At 48.0% G+C, this 15,032-nt stretch overlaps 1 protein-coding gene across 2 annotated transcripts in view; it reads right to left on the bottom strand.

The window, feature by feature from the left end:
• Positions 1 to 1,714: 1,714 nt before the first annotated feature.
• The window catches only part of CLPB (ClpB family mitochondrial disaggregase), a 141,768-nt gene continuing 128,450 nt past the window's right edge, over positions 1,715 to 15,032 (bottom strand). For both annotated transcript variants that reach the window (XM_026518024.4, XM_026518026.4), the window contains 7 exons: positions 13,041 to 13,085; positions 12,505 to 12,666; positions 7,094 to 7,250; positions 6,568 to 6,641; positions 6,306 to 6,425; positions 5,977 to 6,081; positions 1,715 to 5,588 (listed from right to left, as the gene is read on the bottom strand). In XM_026518024.4, coding sequence (XP_026373809.3) covers positions 5,340 to 5,588; positions 5,977 to 6,081; positions 6,306 to 6,425; positions 6,568 to 6,641; positions 7,094 to 7,250; positions 12,505 to 12,666; positions 13,041 to 13,085 — 912 coding nt within the window. In that variant the 3' untranslated portion in view covers positions 1,715 to 5,339. The remainder of the gene's footprint in view (positions 5,589 to 5,976; positions 6,082 to 6,305; positions 6,426 to 6,567; positions 6,642 to 7,093; positions 7,251 to 12,504; positions 12,667 to 13,040; positions 13,086 to 15,032) is intronic.

Here is a 15,032-nt window from a genome sequence, read left to right as displayed (position 1 = left end):
TCATATTTCTTCAAAACAAGATACCTTACTATTTTCCAATATTTATACCAATTATTTAGTTTTCTTGCCTAATTGCTTTCAGCTGAATTTTCAAAGCATGGTTGAATCCTATCTTATTTCAGACTTTAATAAAAATAGCTTTAGTATTTACTATTAGGAATGTTTGCTTTTGGGGTGCCCAGGTGGCTCAGTCAGTTAAGCACCTGCCTGCTTTTGGCTCAGGGCATGATTCCAGGGTCCTGAGATAGAGCCCTGCATGGGGCTCTCTGCTCCATGGGGAAAAAATGAAATGTTTGCTATTGTTTTTTGATGAATAATCTTTTCCTTTTACTCAGGGCTTTATTGTATTTTATTTTAAATTAAAAAAATTTTTTCAAATAATCTCTTTGCCCAATGTGGGGCTCAAACTTATGACCCAGAGATCAAGAGTTGCCTGCTCTACCCACTGAGCCAGCCAGGCACCCCTAGAGCTTTATTTTTATCAAATCATAATTAAAACTGAAATATTTGATCCAATGCTTTTTAAGCATCTACTGATAAAGTGTTTTATTTCCTTTAATTTAGAAAAACTTTATTTTGAAGTACTTTTAGATTTAGACAAAAGTTGCAAAAATAATATAAAGAATTCCTGTATATCCTTACTCAAATTTCCCAAATGTTAATACTTACTTTTATCATTGTGTGTGTGTGTGTGTGTATATGTGTGTGTCCATGTGTATACATATATGGGCCTGTGAATCTGTGTGTATAAAGTTTACAATTACATTTGCAAATTGCCTTTACCTTTGACCTCTAAATACTTCAATGTATATTTTATAAAAACAAGGACATTCTCTTAATCATATATTATCAAAATAAGAAATACTTATAGATATTTCAATAATTTTTTTTTTTTTTTTAATTTAAGTAAGCTCTACATCCAATGTGGGCCTTCAACCTGAGATCAAGAGTCACGTGCTCTACTGACTGAGCCAGCCAGGTGCCCCTCTTCAAGTTCTTGATATAATGAATTATATTAATAAATTTCCTGATACTGAGGCTTGTATCACTGAAATAAACCTAATGTGATCACAGTGTACAATTCAACTTTATTTTATTTGATATTTTTTATCTATAGTCATAGGTGAGATTAGGCTAGGACTATCAGGTTTGGGCATTAATCTTATGCTGGCCTTTAAAATTCAACTGAGCATCTTTCCATCTTATCCCAAAGTCTGAAGCAGCTTATATAATAATTGAAAATTATAACCCACCTATTTGTTGGGCTGGATATGATGGCTACAAGTAGTGTTCACCTTGTGACCATTCAGTGGAACTGTATACTTGTGATTTGTGCCTTTTTCCATGTATATTTCAATAAGAAGTTTAAATAAAAGAACATGATTTTTTAGAAGGATAAACGTTTAATCACCTTTCCAATTTCTTCTATGGTAATTAATTAGGTCTATTCAAAGTATGTTTTGGGTATCTGCTGGGAAATTACCTATTTGCTCTGTTTCCAAATTTGTTGCCATAGAATTCTCCTGAAATTATTTTAAATTTTTCCATATCTACATGATTTCTCATTCCTAATCTTGCATTTTTTTCTTTTTCTTTTTATCAGGCTGAAGTTTTATTTATTTTACTGGTGTTTTCAAAAAGTCATTTTTCTACTTATCCTTTCTCCTTTTTTCCCCCCTACTTTTTAACTTCGAGTTTTATCTTTATTGGTCTATTTTCTATTTTCTTATGGCTTCACTGTGTTTTTTCCCCCTAAATCTTTTTGGTTTTTTTTGAGAGGGGGGTGGGCAGGGGCAGAGGGACAGAGAGAATTGTAAGCAGACTCCGTGCCCAGCGTGGAGCCTGACACAGGGCTCAATCTCACAACCCTGAGATCATGACCTGAGCCAAAATCAAGAGTCAGATGCTTAAGTGACTGAACCACCCAGGTGCCCCTTCCCTATATTTCTAAAACAATCACTATGCATCTTTGAATTTTTCTTTTTGAATAATAAAGGTGTTACATTTTCATTTTCAAGTCCTGTTTCTCATGCATTCTAGGATACTCAAGATGGGATCTGGGTCTTACTTTGCCCCCATTTGCTCAGGGTCCAATCCTGGCAGATCCTACTGGCTGGCCACAAGAACATGACAAATACATGTGTGCTCAGTGAATAAATGATACTCTTCTGTCCTGGGACTCACTGTGAAGATCTGTGCTTGCTGCAGGGCCCACCCAACCACCCAAATACCTGGAGCATCTGTCATATGCTGGCACTGTGTCAGGTCCTGTGAGTAGGACAGTGAGCTGGACAACTGAATATCTGCCCTCTGGGTGCTTACAGTGCTTTCTAGGGACAAAGACAGACATAGAACAAGTAATGCAAATGAGCTGAGTGTTGCCTGGGATGCTACGGAAGCATAAGATAGGGGCCAACATCACTTAGGAGGTGTAGTTAAGAATCTGTAGAAGTGATACTTAAGTTCCTCAAAATCTGAGAGTCTACCCTATCTCCTACTCCTCTCAGTGAGGTGGCCACTGGGTTTTCTAATACAAAAGTTATCTGGTCTTGAGTTACATGCCTGCTGCTCCTGGCCACAGCTGACTGAACCAAAGACTGACAACCAGGCATAAGAACTTTCTCTAATAGGAATGTTCCATATAGGATGGTCACTAAACGACTGCATTAGAGCCTTTAAGGGAAGTCTGAACACCAAATGGAGTGAAAGGAGAAGAAAAGGAGCTAGCAGAAGAAGAGAAAAAGAATAGTGAAGTGTAATAACAGCAGTCACAAATCCTATGGTACTGGATTAGAACTGTGGGAATCAATGTGAACTCATGGTTTTTAATAATATACATATAAATACAATAATAAATTCAGATGTGTGTTAACATGAATACACCTATTTCCTAGCTCTGTGTGCTGAAAGGGTCTAGAAGTAATGACACTCCAGTAGCAATGAATACACCTAGTGCCCATTCTCGAGTGCAAGGAGCCAGGAGCTACCTGGGAAAATAGCTATGCCAGGGCTGGAACAGGAAAAATATGAGTGAGCCTGGAACGTCTTGTGGTGCTAGAGCGTAAGCAAGGGCTAAAAAAATGATGGGGGCAATGCCAAAACGATACAGAAGCCAACCTGAAAGAGTTTCCAATGGCCAAATCTGGGCCAGTATGAGTAACAGACAACTACTGTAGTATTAGATTGTAACCCACAGAATAAGACAAATATCTATTAGTTTATACTGATATAAATAAATTACTGAGTAAGTATATGGGAGAAAAGAGATAGCTCTTCCCTACAGTAGGACACCAATTAATAAATACAGATGAAGTAAGTAAACAGAAAGTCATCTTTAGGTCAACACAGCATTAATACTTCTAAGCAAAAACCACTGATGGATGCTAAAATTAGTAGGCAAAGTTTAAGGATAAATGAGACATTTACACAGCTTCAAAGTGTCTCCCCACAAGACTCTTACTAATTTCAAAGGGGAAGTTGGTAATTTTACAGTGGAGAAACCTGACACACTGCCACAGTCACGTGATCCAAGTTAGTATCACCCTCTGACAGAAGGCAGTAGAAGGGCACACCATCGCTTCTGGGGTAGTTCTGCCAAAACTGCAGACCCTCAATCTAATCATGTGAAAAAAGGAGACAAACCCAAACTGAAGAACATTCTACAAAATGACTGGCCTAGACATTTAAAAAGTATCAAGGTCATGAAAGGCAAAGAAAGATGGAGCAACTGACGGAGACAAAGGAAACATGACAATGAAACGTAACATGGTATCCTGGATTGGACCCTGGCCCAGATAAAGGACATCAGTGGGAAAAATGGCAAAATCTGAATGTCTATAGATTAGTTAGTACTGTGTCCATGTTAATTTCCTGCTTTTAATAATTATACTATAGTTTTGTAAGATGTTACTATTAGGAGGAGTGAGGTGAAGGATATACGAGAACTACTATTTTTGCAACTTTTTGTAAGTCTAAAATTATTTCAAAACAAGTACTAGTAGTAGCAGTAGCAGCAGTAGTAAAAAGAACAGCAGTCACTGAGGTAGGGAGCAGCAGACAGCTCCTCGGGAGACTGGACAGTGATTGCTGGAGTACCTGCTGGAGCCCATGTCCTGACTTCTGACTGTTCGTGCCCACCATATTGTTATGGTATTCTTCCAACACCCAAGGGACTTTAATGCCTACCTCTAGTTTCTGCTTCCTGAAAGAGATTAGCTAATACCAAAGGAGGGATCCAAAAAGGCCCTGCAGGTGATGGGGTGCTCATCAACGGTGGCTACTGTCGATGGTGCCCAACGATGCACCAGGCCTTGCTGTGTCCTGTTAAGCCAGGGTTGAAATGTGACTGGTTTGTGGTATGCTCTTGACGGATGGCATGCAGACCCTCTGCTTAGTAACTAACATGCAGACTGCACGGGGGAGCTGTTTATTCCAGGCTAACTCAGCTGAGACAGCAGTATAGACAGAGCTGATACAGACTCCATGGCCATCTGGGCACAGCCTGATTTCATTATCACTCTCCCTACAGCTCCCCGATGTCTGTATTAATCTCCTGAAGGAGGCCCCATAGAACTGAGCTTGCTTGGTCATTTGGTACTATTGTCCAGTCCCAGAGCAGAGCAGGGTAGTGACCCACTCAGCCTTCCTCCTAGAGGTGCCTTACACTGGCTTAGTTCCAAAGCTGGAGAAACGTAGTCTGGCCTGACACCAGAATGTGTGGTGAGGGGCAACAGCTACCGTATTATGGCAGTGGAGGGGGAAGAGTTCTATGGGTCCCTTCTCCTTGGAATTCTAGGGTATGGGAAAGAGGAGCTACAGCTTGCATGGCACAAGCTCTGTGCCTGGGCCTCTGCACTCTTTCTCCACAATCTCTGCAGACATTCTGGGGACTCAGTTGCATAAAGGCCAACAGAGGGTGGCAGGTCACAGCCTGGTCCCTGTCTTTTCCCAGGCAGATCTGTTCTTAGCTGCCAAACTTCTGAGCTTCCTGAGACCATGATAAAGTTCCAGAGACTACGGGCCATGGGGATCATGCTGAAGGATAGAGATAAGGAACCTCCTTCTCCTCCCTGCCTTGAAGGGGGTGGGGAGGCAGCGCTTCTCTTGGAGACCTGTTAGCAAGTTTTGGGCCCATAACAAAGGATCCAGGGGAGGGCAAAATCTCTATTTTTGACTTTGAGGCTGAGGAGGGGTCTTTTGGGGGCTACGAGGAGGTAAACAGGCCTCAGGCTGGGTGGAGAGGAGGGAAAGGGCATGAGGGGAAGATAGGTCAGTTGCCATGCCACAGCCGAGGGGCCTTTATTGGATGTTGAGGGCACGTCTAGGCAGGCAGGTAGAAGCTAGAGGTTGTGGCACACCTTCTCGGGATGTAGTGGTGCCCGGATGTCCAGTTTGTGGGTCTTGCTGTCCTTGTCGATGATCTCCAGCCGCAGCTTGGGTGGACGCTTCTCAGTCTGGGGTGAGGGCCGTTCAGGGCTCTTGAGCAGCTGTTTGTCTGAGTCCTCCACGGTGATGCGCAGAGTACAGCCCCCCGGCAGCAGGTCTTGTTCATAGGCGGCCGCCAGCTGGTTCACCACACGGCGCTCTACCTGTACGTGACAGGTGAAGTGCTCATCACTGCTGGGGCCGTGGCCTGGAGCCCAGGCTCTATCACTCGCTGATAGGGCAAGTCAGAAACCTCTGAGCTTTAGTTTCCCCCTCTGCAAAGTGGGGCTAACCACACACAGCTTGCAGGACTATGCTAAAACTCAATGACGTCAGTTTCTGAGGTTCCCAGCTTAGTTCCTCACTCCTGGCAGGGGTTCATACTTGCTTACCCTCCAGGACCGGAGTTTATTTGATCATCTTCTGGTTTGGGTTCTGAGGGGGAATCTGGTCTGGGTATGGACTATTTCAGGCTGGGAGGCCAGGGTGGGGTGGGGGCACTGGGGAGGGAGGTGCGGAGGTGTCTTACTTCTCTCAGGCTCCTGTACTCACCTCGTGCTTGATGGAGCGGGCGCCATAGTGTACATTGTAGCCGTCGACCAACACGTCTGCCACCTCGCGGTCCCAGAGCAGCGTGATGTTGTGCCTTTGCTTGGCCTGAGATAGGTCAGATAGGAGCCCACATGTGGCCCAGTGCTTTCCATCTCTCACCGCTCTGGCCTGAGGCCTGGGACTGTGAGTGACTGTGTGCCCTCAGGGCCACTGGCCCACACCACTGTGCTCCATCCATGCCTCTAGGGGGTGGTGCTTCCAACCCAGTGTTCCCTGATTTCCAATGGGCAGATGACCCAACCCCACCCATGGGCAGTTTCTGCTCTTACTCTCTTGGCCCAGAAGTTCAGTTCCTTGTTGACAAGCTGGATGAGCTCCGAGTGGCAGAAGGGGAGGAAGTAGACAATCTCGTTGATTCTTCCCAGAAACTCATCCCTCCGGAAGTGAGCCTGCAGGGCCAGGTTAGGGGTGGGTGAGCTCTGTGACCCAAAAGGCGTAAAGGGAATTACTGGACCCCAGTGGGGAAGACTAAGGATGGCTAAGGGGATCTTCCCACCGGAGACTCCAGTAGGAAGGACAAAGACCTCTTACTTTCAGGATGGGGCGTATCACATTCTCCTTGAAGTTCTTTGAGATGGTTATCTTGTCATTAATCTGGACATCCCCTGTGGAAAAAGAATCATAAACTGCCTACTCCTCACACCTAGGGTGCTCTGGGAACTGTGCCTGCCTCTTGCCCCCATTCATGAAAAGAGCCCTGCCCCTGATGGTCTGTGTGATCCTGGTCAGGGTCTCAGGTTCTTTAGGCCTCAGGCTGGTCTCCACTTGAATGAGAGGATTGGACTGGGCACTTCCTGAGGCCCTTCCAGTTCTGTGTGCTACAAATAGAAAGCCTGGGGTTCCTTAGTTTAGGAGTTGTGTGAGGGAGGGAAGGAGGGGGACAAGAGTCAGAACCAAGACTTGAGTTTTGACTTGGAAGAGGGGCTGGAGGTTCATTTCCAAATAGAAAGGTGACAGATGTGGCCTCCTGCCTAATGTCATTCTTGCCCCTAGGAGATGTTGCTGGTGGTCTGGGCACTTGCCCAGTTGCCCAGACAGCTCAGGCTGTGTGCCATACCTAGGTTTTCAGCGATACGGTTACGGCTCATCTCCAAAGCTTCCTGCCTCAGCTGCAGTGCGTGCTGTGCGATCTCGTCGCTGGCCACATTGGAGGTCATGATGAAGATGGCGTCCTTGCAGTCGATGGTCTTCCCCTTTCCATCTGTCAGCCGGCCCTGGGAAAGAGCAGTGACTACACAGTCAGGAAGTGCTAAACCCAGGCGCCTCTTCCAGAGGTCTCTACAGAACCCCTAGCTGCTCGCTCCTCCCAGTTCTCACTGCCCTGGGCTGCGACCATTCCACCCGCTGAGAATGACTCCAGTCAAGACTGCAGCTCTGTCTGTCATCCATCAGGGCCTCTGATTCATCTCTGGCATCCCCGAAAGTCAGCCTGATTAAACATGCATCCATCCAACACACTTTCTTGGAGGCCCAATCTGGGCCAGGCTCTGTGTTGGGGCACTGGGGCTTCACTGAACCTTCGACATGCTTCTTGTTAAAAAAAATGACACTCAAGAAACCAGCAATGACACTTCAGTGAGTTAAGTGTTATAAGGGGAAGCCCAGATTACTGTAGGAGTTCAGAGGAGGGTATTTTATATGGCCATTGTAAAGACTAATATGGCCATGTTGGTTAAAAATCCTTAGTTAGCCAAGCTGTGCAAATGTTCTAAACTGTCGTTACGACAGCAGACGTGTAATACATATTTGTTGTATCAAAATGAACGAGACGAACTGAAACAGGTATAATCTCTGCAACTTAAAGGCCTCCTTTTGCCTGACAGAGCGGGATAGAAAATAAGGCTCGTCCTTTAACCAATGTGGGAAGATTCCTTGGAATCTTTAGCTCTTTCTAGAAGCGACACAGATGAAAGAAAGCATCCATGCTGGAGACCGATGCACCGAGGAAAGGGAAAAGAGAGAAGAGACAGAAGAATGAGAGAAGTACAGCTATCTGGGGCCATGCAGTTCAAGGGCAAGAAGCTCCCACCAACTCAGCAAACAACAAGGCTATCACTGTACAACAGTACTTTACAGTCATTTATGATGAAAGCAACGGTCAGGGCCTCGCTGAGCAGAACTGACGGGAGTTAACAATAGTGGACACCAACAGGGCGCTTCTTGTTGCACCACGGGTGCCCTGCTTCGTGTTCTCTGTGCCCTACTGCACTCCTCCCACTGAGCACAGTTCCTGCCACCCCTAAGAACATGGCTCTGGGGACATTACTGACCCCAACCTGTTGGCTCCTGCCTGCCCCAGCCTCAGCTGGTAGTTAGTCTTCCTCAAGCATTTCCCTTTCCCTGGTGGTATGGACCCCGACTCAGGCGCAGCCCTTGCTTCTAAATCCAAATCAATGGCAGACCAGCCCTGGCCCCCAGAGGCAAAAGGGGAAGGGATGCGCTTTAACTTAGTACCTACCCCATGCTGGGCATGGTACCTGGTGCTTTTTAGCCTTGCTTTATACTGGCCCTTGGCACAGGTTTCTTAGATTTGTTTAATCTGAGAGAGAGAGCGCATGAGCAGGGGGAGGGGCAGAGGGAGAGGAATGCTCAAGCAGACTCCCTGCTGAGCGAGGAGCCCAGCACAGGGCTCAACAGGGGCTCAATCTCAAGACCCTGAGATCATGACCTAGCTGAAATCAAGAGTCAGACGCTTAACTGACTGATCCACCCAGGCGTCCCTCAGGCCTCTTAGAAAGTGTTAGTGCCAAGGGGATCAATTCAGAAGGGGCCTTGAGGTCCAGGTGCTAACTACTGTCCCTGCCTTGGGGTGGGAAGAAGGGAAGGCAAGGGTGCAAGTGGATGTTCGTGAGCCTTGCTGTTGGCTTCTCTGAATATAACAGATCAATAGAATCTATCGAGGGCAATTCTAATTCTGGGGACGTGTGTGTGTGTGTGTGATGTGTCCAAATGTATGCATAAGGCACTCTTCGCAGAGCTCACCCTTGAAGATGGAGGACACACGCTGCTATACAGGCAAGAACAATAACCAGCGGCAGTTCCAGTCCAGGATCAAAGCCCTGCTTTTCACTGGGCCTGGGATGGGTCCCAGGCGGGTAAGGGGAGCAGACATAGTGTATGACTGACCCAAAGGGTGACTTTCACAGTGTTCATGTCTCCTCCTCCTCGGCAGTAAAGATGTACCCCAAAGTGGGAGCTGTCCCTGTCTCACCTCCCAGCAATGACTGGGTGGGTGTGAATGCTCCCCCAGGGTTACAGGGGCTGCTTTCCCACTGCTTCTATCCTTGAAGGGAGGAGCAGAGGCAGGCTCTGCAGGGGCCAGTGTCCTCCTGAGACTTCTGCCCTGCACGGCAGGCTCTTGGGGTCATTAGTTCCGCTCGGTGTTTTGCTGGGAGCATTAGAGCCCCTGACTAGACTTGGGAGAACGGAGCTGGGTGGGAATGGGGGTCTTCCTTCATGCCCCCAGACTGGATCAGTGCCCTTACCGTTCCCAGCACTTGCAGCTTATCCCAGTGCAGCATGCAGCACAGCGGGCTGAAGTCTCCCGGCTCATTCATGAACACTGAGGCGGAGACTGTGTATGGTGTGTCTGCTCTGCCTGACACGGAACCACACGCCCTCTTTGACCTTCCTGACAGGTCACGAGGCTCTGTGTTAGCCCTCTCTTCTCTGCGTACTATACACTCCCTCGTTCAGAGATCTCACCCTTTCCTATGGCTCCTGTTACCCTACCTGTGCTGACACATTCCTCGATCTCTGCTTCTCGTCCAGCTCTGTCCTACACTCTACACTTCTCCAACTGATGGCCGGCCTCTTGGACACCTCCAGCCGGTCGCTCCTCAGGCATCTCATTTTCAGCAATTTCAAACCTCAGCTCCTCATCTTCCTAGCCAACCTGCTGCTTGTCCTCCTGGGTGCCCTGCCTCAGCTGATGCAGCAGCAACTGTCCAGTCACCCCACCAGAAATCCTGTAGCTGGCCACCCCCGGCCCCTCCATCCCCCCTCACATTCAATCCGTGAGTCCTGCACAGTTGGCCTTCTGGGAGTTCTGGCCAGCCCGCGGCCCTGCTTTAGAGCAGGCGTCCCCACATTTAGCCTGGATACTCCGACAGCCTCCTCGCTGCTCCCCCTCTTCTTTCCAGTCCATTCTCTCATGGTTGCCTATAGGATCTTTATAAAGTGAGAATCTGACCATGTCTCTTTCTTGCTTAAAGTCTTTAAAGGCTCCTTACGATCTAACAAGTAAACCCACACTCCTTCACCTGGGATCATAACTGGTCCCTGTCAACCTTACCCACTCACTCTACTGTTCTGCTCTCACTCCCCTTTTGCAGTCGAGCGGTGCCAAGCAGCGAGTGTTCCCTGGACGGACCAGGCTGCTGCGTGCTTCTGTGCTTCTGCAAACTAGCAGCTGTCTGCTACCGGCCTTCTCCACTCCGTTCACCTAGAACCTCATTTATCCTTGGAGGGTATGCTGAATTACTGTTGAATTCAGTTACTCAACAGAGCACTTCCCTTGACTCTGTGAGCTCTGGGAATGGCTGGAGTGAGTAAGACAAGGTCCCTGCCCACAAGAAGCCCATAAGCATGAGTCTAAGTAATCTTAGATGGCAGCTTTGGTTAATGGAACCAAGTGCATAAACTTCAGAAATGGTAGTAGGCTGGTGGAGGCTATAGGAAGGATTTATTATCAACTCCCAGAAGGTAGTCAGTGCAGTGGCAACAGCAGGGGAGGGGTAGACAGGGCTTACATACGGAGGTGGTAACAACTTCTAGGTGGTACTTGTTGTAGCTCAGTCAGTAGCTGCCTTCCCTCTTTCTGGGCCAAGGAGGCCATCAGAGGTACCTCTGCAGAGAGGTCAGAAGTTGTTGTGCCCACGTTCCCTGAGCTGGGCACTCCCTTCCCGTGAAGGCTTCCCTGCAGATCTACCTCTCTCTTCTCGCCCTAGCTGCGTGGTAGTTACTGTTAAAGCTGCAGGCTCTGAACCGGACTGCCTGGGCTCCCATCCCGGACTCCCCCTTCCCAGCTGCATGCCCGTAGGCCAATCACTTCTCTCACTTTGCTTCCGTTTCCACCTCTTACACAGAGGCAGTAATAATAACCACCTTTATAGGGATGCTGGGAGGATTCGATGAACTGATACAAATAAATGTTTTAGAATAGTACGTGGCACAGAAAGTCAAAAATATCAACTATTATCATGTCTCATTTCCAACCATCTACTAGGCAGGGAGCTCCCAGAGAGCAGGACTGGGTCTGGTCCATAGGTGTGTACTTGAATCCCATCAAGAGACTGGAACGAGGTAGGAGGTCTCAGAGCACAGGTATGGGTAATTGAATATGTGACCTTTGAAGGACTGGCCTTCATTCCTCAGCGGCTGGTCTGGGGACAGGGAAGAGCTGGGAGGCTAGGAAGACAGCAATAAAACTGGGGCAGGGACAAGGATGCTGGGCCAGGTGGGAAGGTGATGGGCAGCTGTGGGTATATGTGGATCTGGGTCTTCCTGGCTTGGTACCTGGTGTGCTATTTGATACAGAAGTCCCTTCCCGCACCTCACTGAGTACACTAGCGACACGGGAAGCAAAACCCCTTCCTGTCGTCCTAGGGCTGAAGGGGACTAAGTGGAAAGGTGGGCTGGACTCCATCTGGACATGTGTTGGCTAATACAGCTCCTGTATGGGAGCAGAAGAGAAGCCTCACACCCAGTTCTGCAGGGCCCTAAAGGAGGTCAACCCCTCCCATGATCATAAGTCTCTCTCCTCTGCTTGAGGTAAGGAGTGGTGCAGAGAGGGAGAACAAATGTATCTGTGGCCCAAACGTGGTTCCTCTGCACAGTAGCTCCATGCCATGGCAAGACATTTATGACCTCTCTGAACCTCAGTCTCCTCTTCTGTAAAAAAATGAGACAGTTTCTATTCTGCCTGCTATTGTGGTGGTTAGCAAGGACATCTTTAGCACAAGCCTAGTACATAGAATGTGCTGAAATAGAAGGGAGTTTTTCTCATTTAAAGCTCACCCCACCAGTAGGAGGCTGTCTAGTTTGTGACGAGCCTGGAGCTCCTTGGAAGAAAAGGGCTCCATGAGCCAGAAAGGTTCTTAGAGCTTATCTTGGATCCAGCCTCCTTGTTTGTCACATGAGGCCCCTGATGCCTGGAGATGGAGCAGAGTTGGAACTAAACACTCAGGTCTGTCCTGGCACCTCTGCTCTGGGTGTCTCTAGAAGGCAGCCTGGGAAGCCACAGAATTTCAATTCTTGGGTAGTGCTGGTCTGTCCTCAAGTGCCCACTCTGGGCCCTGGTCTAGAAAGGGGGAAAAGCCCCATCTGCTAGGTGACCGAATGTATACATGTGGAAGCAGCAAGTGAAGGACGGGTCACACAGGCCTCTGGACCCTTGATTCTTATTGTTCACAGTGCCCCATACCCCCAGATGTCCCCTACTCCATCCCGGCCCAAAGTGACTTTCACCTCATCGAACAGCTGCAGCATGATGGTGAGCACATCTGGATGGGCCTTGTCCACCTCGTCGAAGAGCACCACAGCGTTGGGACACTGCTTCAGCTTCTTGGTCAGCTGGCCACCCTCCTCGTGGCCAATGTAGCCTGGTGGGGATCCGATAAACTTGGCCACCTGGAGGGAGGAAGGAAACATACTGGGAAACAAACCTTTCTATACTTTTAGTTTCTGATATGGGCATGCACAGGAACATGGCCTCATTCATTAACACTGCCTGTCTCAACAAGGACAGTCGGACTTTCCTCTGGGGTGGCAGGAATCCTGCCGTGATGGGAGAGCCTACAGATCTTCTCTATGTTCTTTTTCAGAGCAAGTCCTATGCAAAACAGATCAGTGACCTTCTTGCTCACGTATGCCCCCAAAGGACGAATCCCAACGCTGCTGGAATTATCTCAGGTCCAAATGACAAGTCACAACAAAATACCCAGGCAGAGTCATGTTGACCGACAGGCCCTCCAAACCACACTTCGGCGAGGACTCTCACTTACCTCATGCCGCTCTTGGAACTCAGACATGTCCAGCCTGATGAAGCCCTGTGTGGAAACAAGCAGGAGTCCATTTGCAGGCAGGAAGGTAGAAGGAAGGGTTAAGGAGGAGAGCATCTCAAATATCCCCATGGCTTTCAGATCACAGCAACGCAAGATATTCTATCCCATTCTCATATATTTTTTGGCTCCTTGCCTCCTTTTCTGTCCACTCATCTCCCACGTGATTCCCTCATTCCCTACCCTAATAAACCCAAGTCATGTCCCTGCCCTTCTAAATCTGGCTCAGAATGTCTCTTTTTTCAGGCTTCTACTGGTCTGATTACCACGTCAGCCACCCCGTATTTCCTGAGGGCATCCTGTGTGTGCTGCAGCTACAGCGGCAAACAAGTCTCGGTCTCCATCTTTGAGGAAAACCCCTCGTGGGGCAGGTAGACGTGGGCAGATTCAGCTGAAGTCAGTGTGGACCATGACGAGAAGGAAGGGGGCAACAAATACCCAGCCAGCTCCATGATGCCCTCAGCTTCGCAGCTCTTTGTGGGTACATGCCTCCTTGTTTTAGATTACTTTTCTTTTGTGCTAAGAAATCTTTTATTTATTTACATTTCTTCATTTCACTTCAAAGCTATCCATAAGGCAGCTTGTAGCCCATCTCTCTCCACCACTGGGCCTAGGAGTGATCTGCTGGGAACCGGGCCTTTGGGGTGAGGTTCAACCATGATTAGCCCCAGGGAAAGGGTATGTGTGCGTATAGGTAGTAGGGGGTTTGCGAGTTAACACAGGCAGAATGTCCACTCTTTTTCACGACGAATTTAGGGATTTATATTCACAGTTGCCCCGTCCTTCCACCCACACCAGGGTTCCCCAGGCTCCTCTCCCAGTGGCACACGTTTCCACCTCAGAAAGTGCACTCACTGAATATACTTCTTCTGAGAGCTGGGGATGACAGGGCGCCAAGACCCTAAAGGGAGGTAGCTGTCTATGTCTGAGATCCAGGCCATGTTCTAGCACGGCTGCTGGTCAGAAATGTAGTTTTTCTGTGTCCTGTCACTCTGTACCCGAGGTACGGGGCAGCAGAAGAGCTCTGGCAAGACTTGTCTTCCAGTCCCAGTCCGGCCACTGTCTGTGTGGCGTTGGGCATGCTCCTCGCCTTTGGAGCCGCAGTTCCTTCCTATGGAACACGAGGGGCCTGAGGAGAGCACCGAATCCAAGAGGTAGATAAGGGCTTGGAGAAGTATTAAGGCCATGTGGAGGGGATCACTGCTATCAGAGAACGTGGGGCATCAGCCAGCATCGATTTTCAGAGGGTCCTAGGCAGCTCAGCCAAGACAAACACAGGCTTGAGGAAAAACGGGAGGATGGACATGAGGAAGCTGGGAGTGCTTCCCAGAGGGAGCAATGCACTGGAAACCATGAGATGGGTACCTAATGATAATAGCTGACAGTCCCTGGAAGCTTATTAAGCGCCTGGCAATGTTCTAAAGCTATACAGAGCTCAGAACAAGTCTATGAGGTAAGTATAATTATCACTTCTACCTTGCAGATGAGAAAACCGAGTCACAGATTAAAGTAACTTGCCCAACGTCACTCAGGTTTGACAATTAAGCTCCAAGTCTGTGCTCTTAGCCACTAAACTCTACTGCCTTATATTTCCTGCTCTGTCAATCAGCTCTTGGCAGTCTTCATCTGTAAGTTCTGAGCTTTGTGCCCGGATGTCAAGTGCCCCGGGATACCAGAAGTATAGACTCTAATGATCACTTATGTCAAGTGATGTGGGTTCTCGTCCTAGTTCTACTGATTTTCTGAGTAACTTTCAGCAAGTTTCAGGGCTTGATTTTCTTGGCTGGAATACTTTTGGTTTCACAAGATCTTACCCTAGGGTTTCCAGAAGTGAGGCAACAATTATGGTAGTAATATCCAACACGTGCTGATTGCTTACTATGTGCTAACGGTGTTTAGCAGTTTACATGATCTCATTTAACCTTCATAATAATC

This window comes from Ursus arctos, unplaced genomic scaffold (assembly GCF_023065955.2).
Source record: "Ursus arctos isolate Adak ecotype North America unplaced genomic scaffold, UrsArc2.0 scaffold_22, whole genome shotgun sequence".
NCBI lineage: Eukaryota > Metazoa > Chordata > Mammalia > Carnivora > Ursidae > Ursus > Ursus arctos.
Note: the sequence above shows the minus strand (reverse complement) of the source record. Positions and strands in the feature narration are given on the sequence as shown.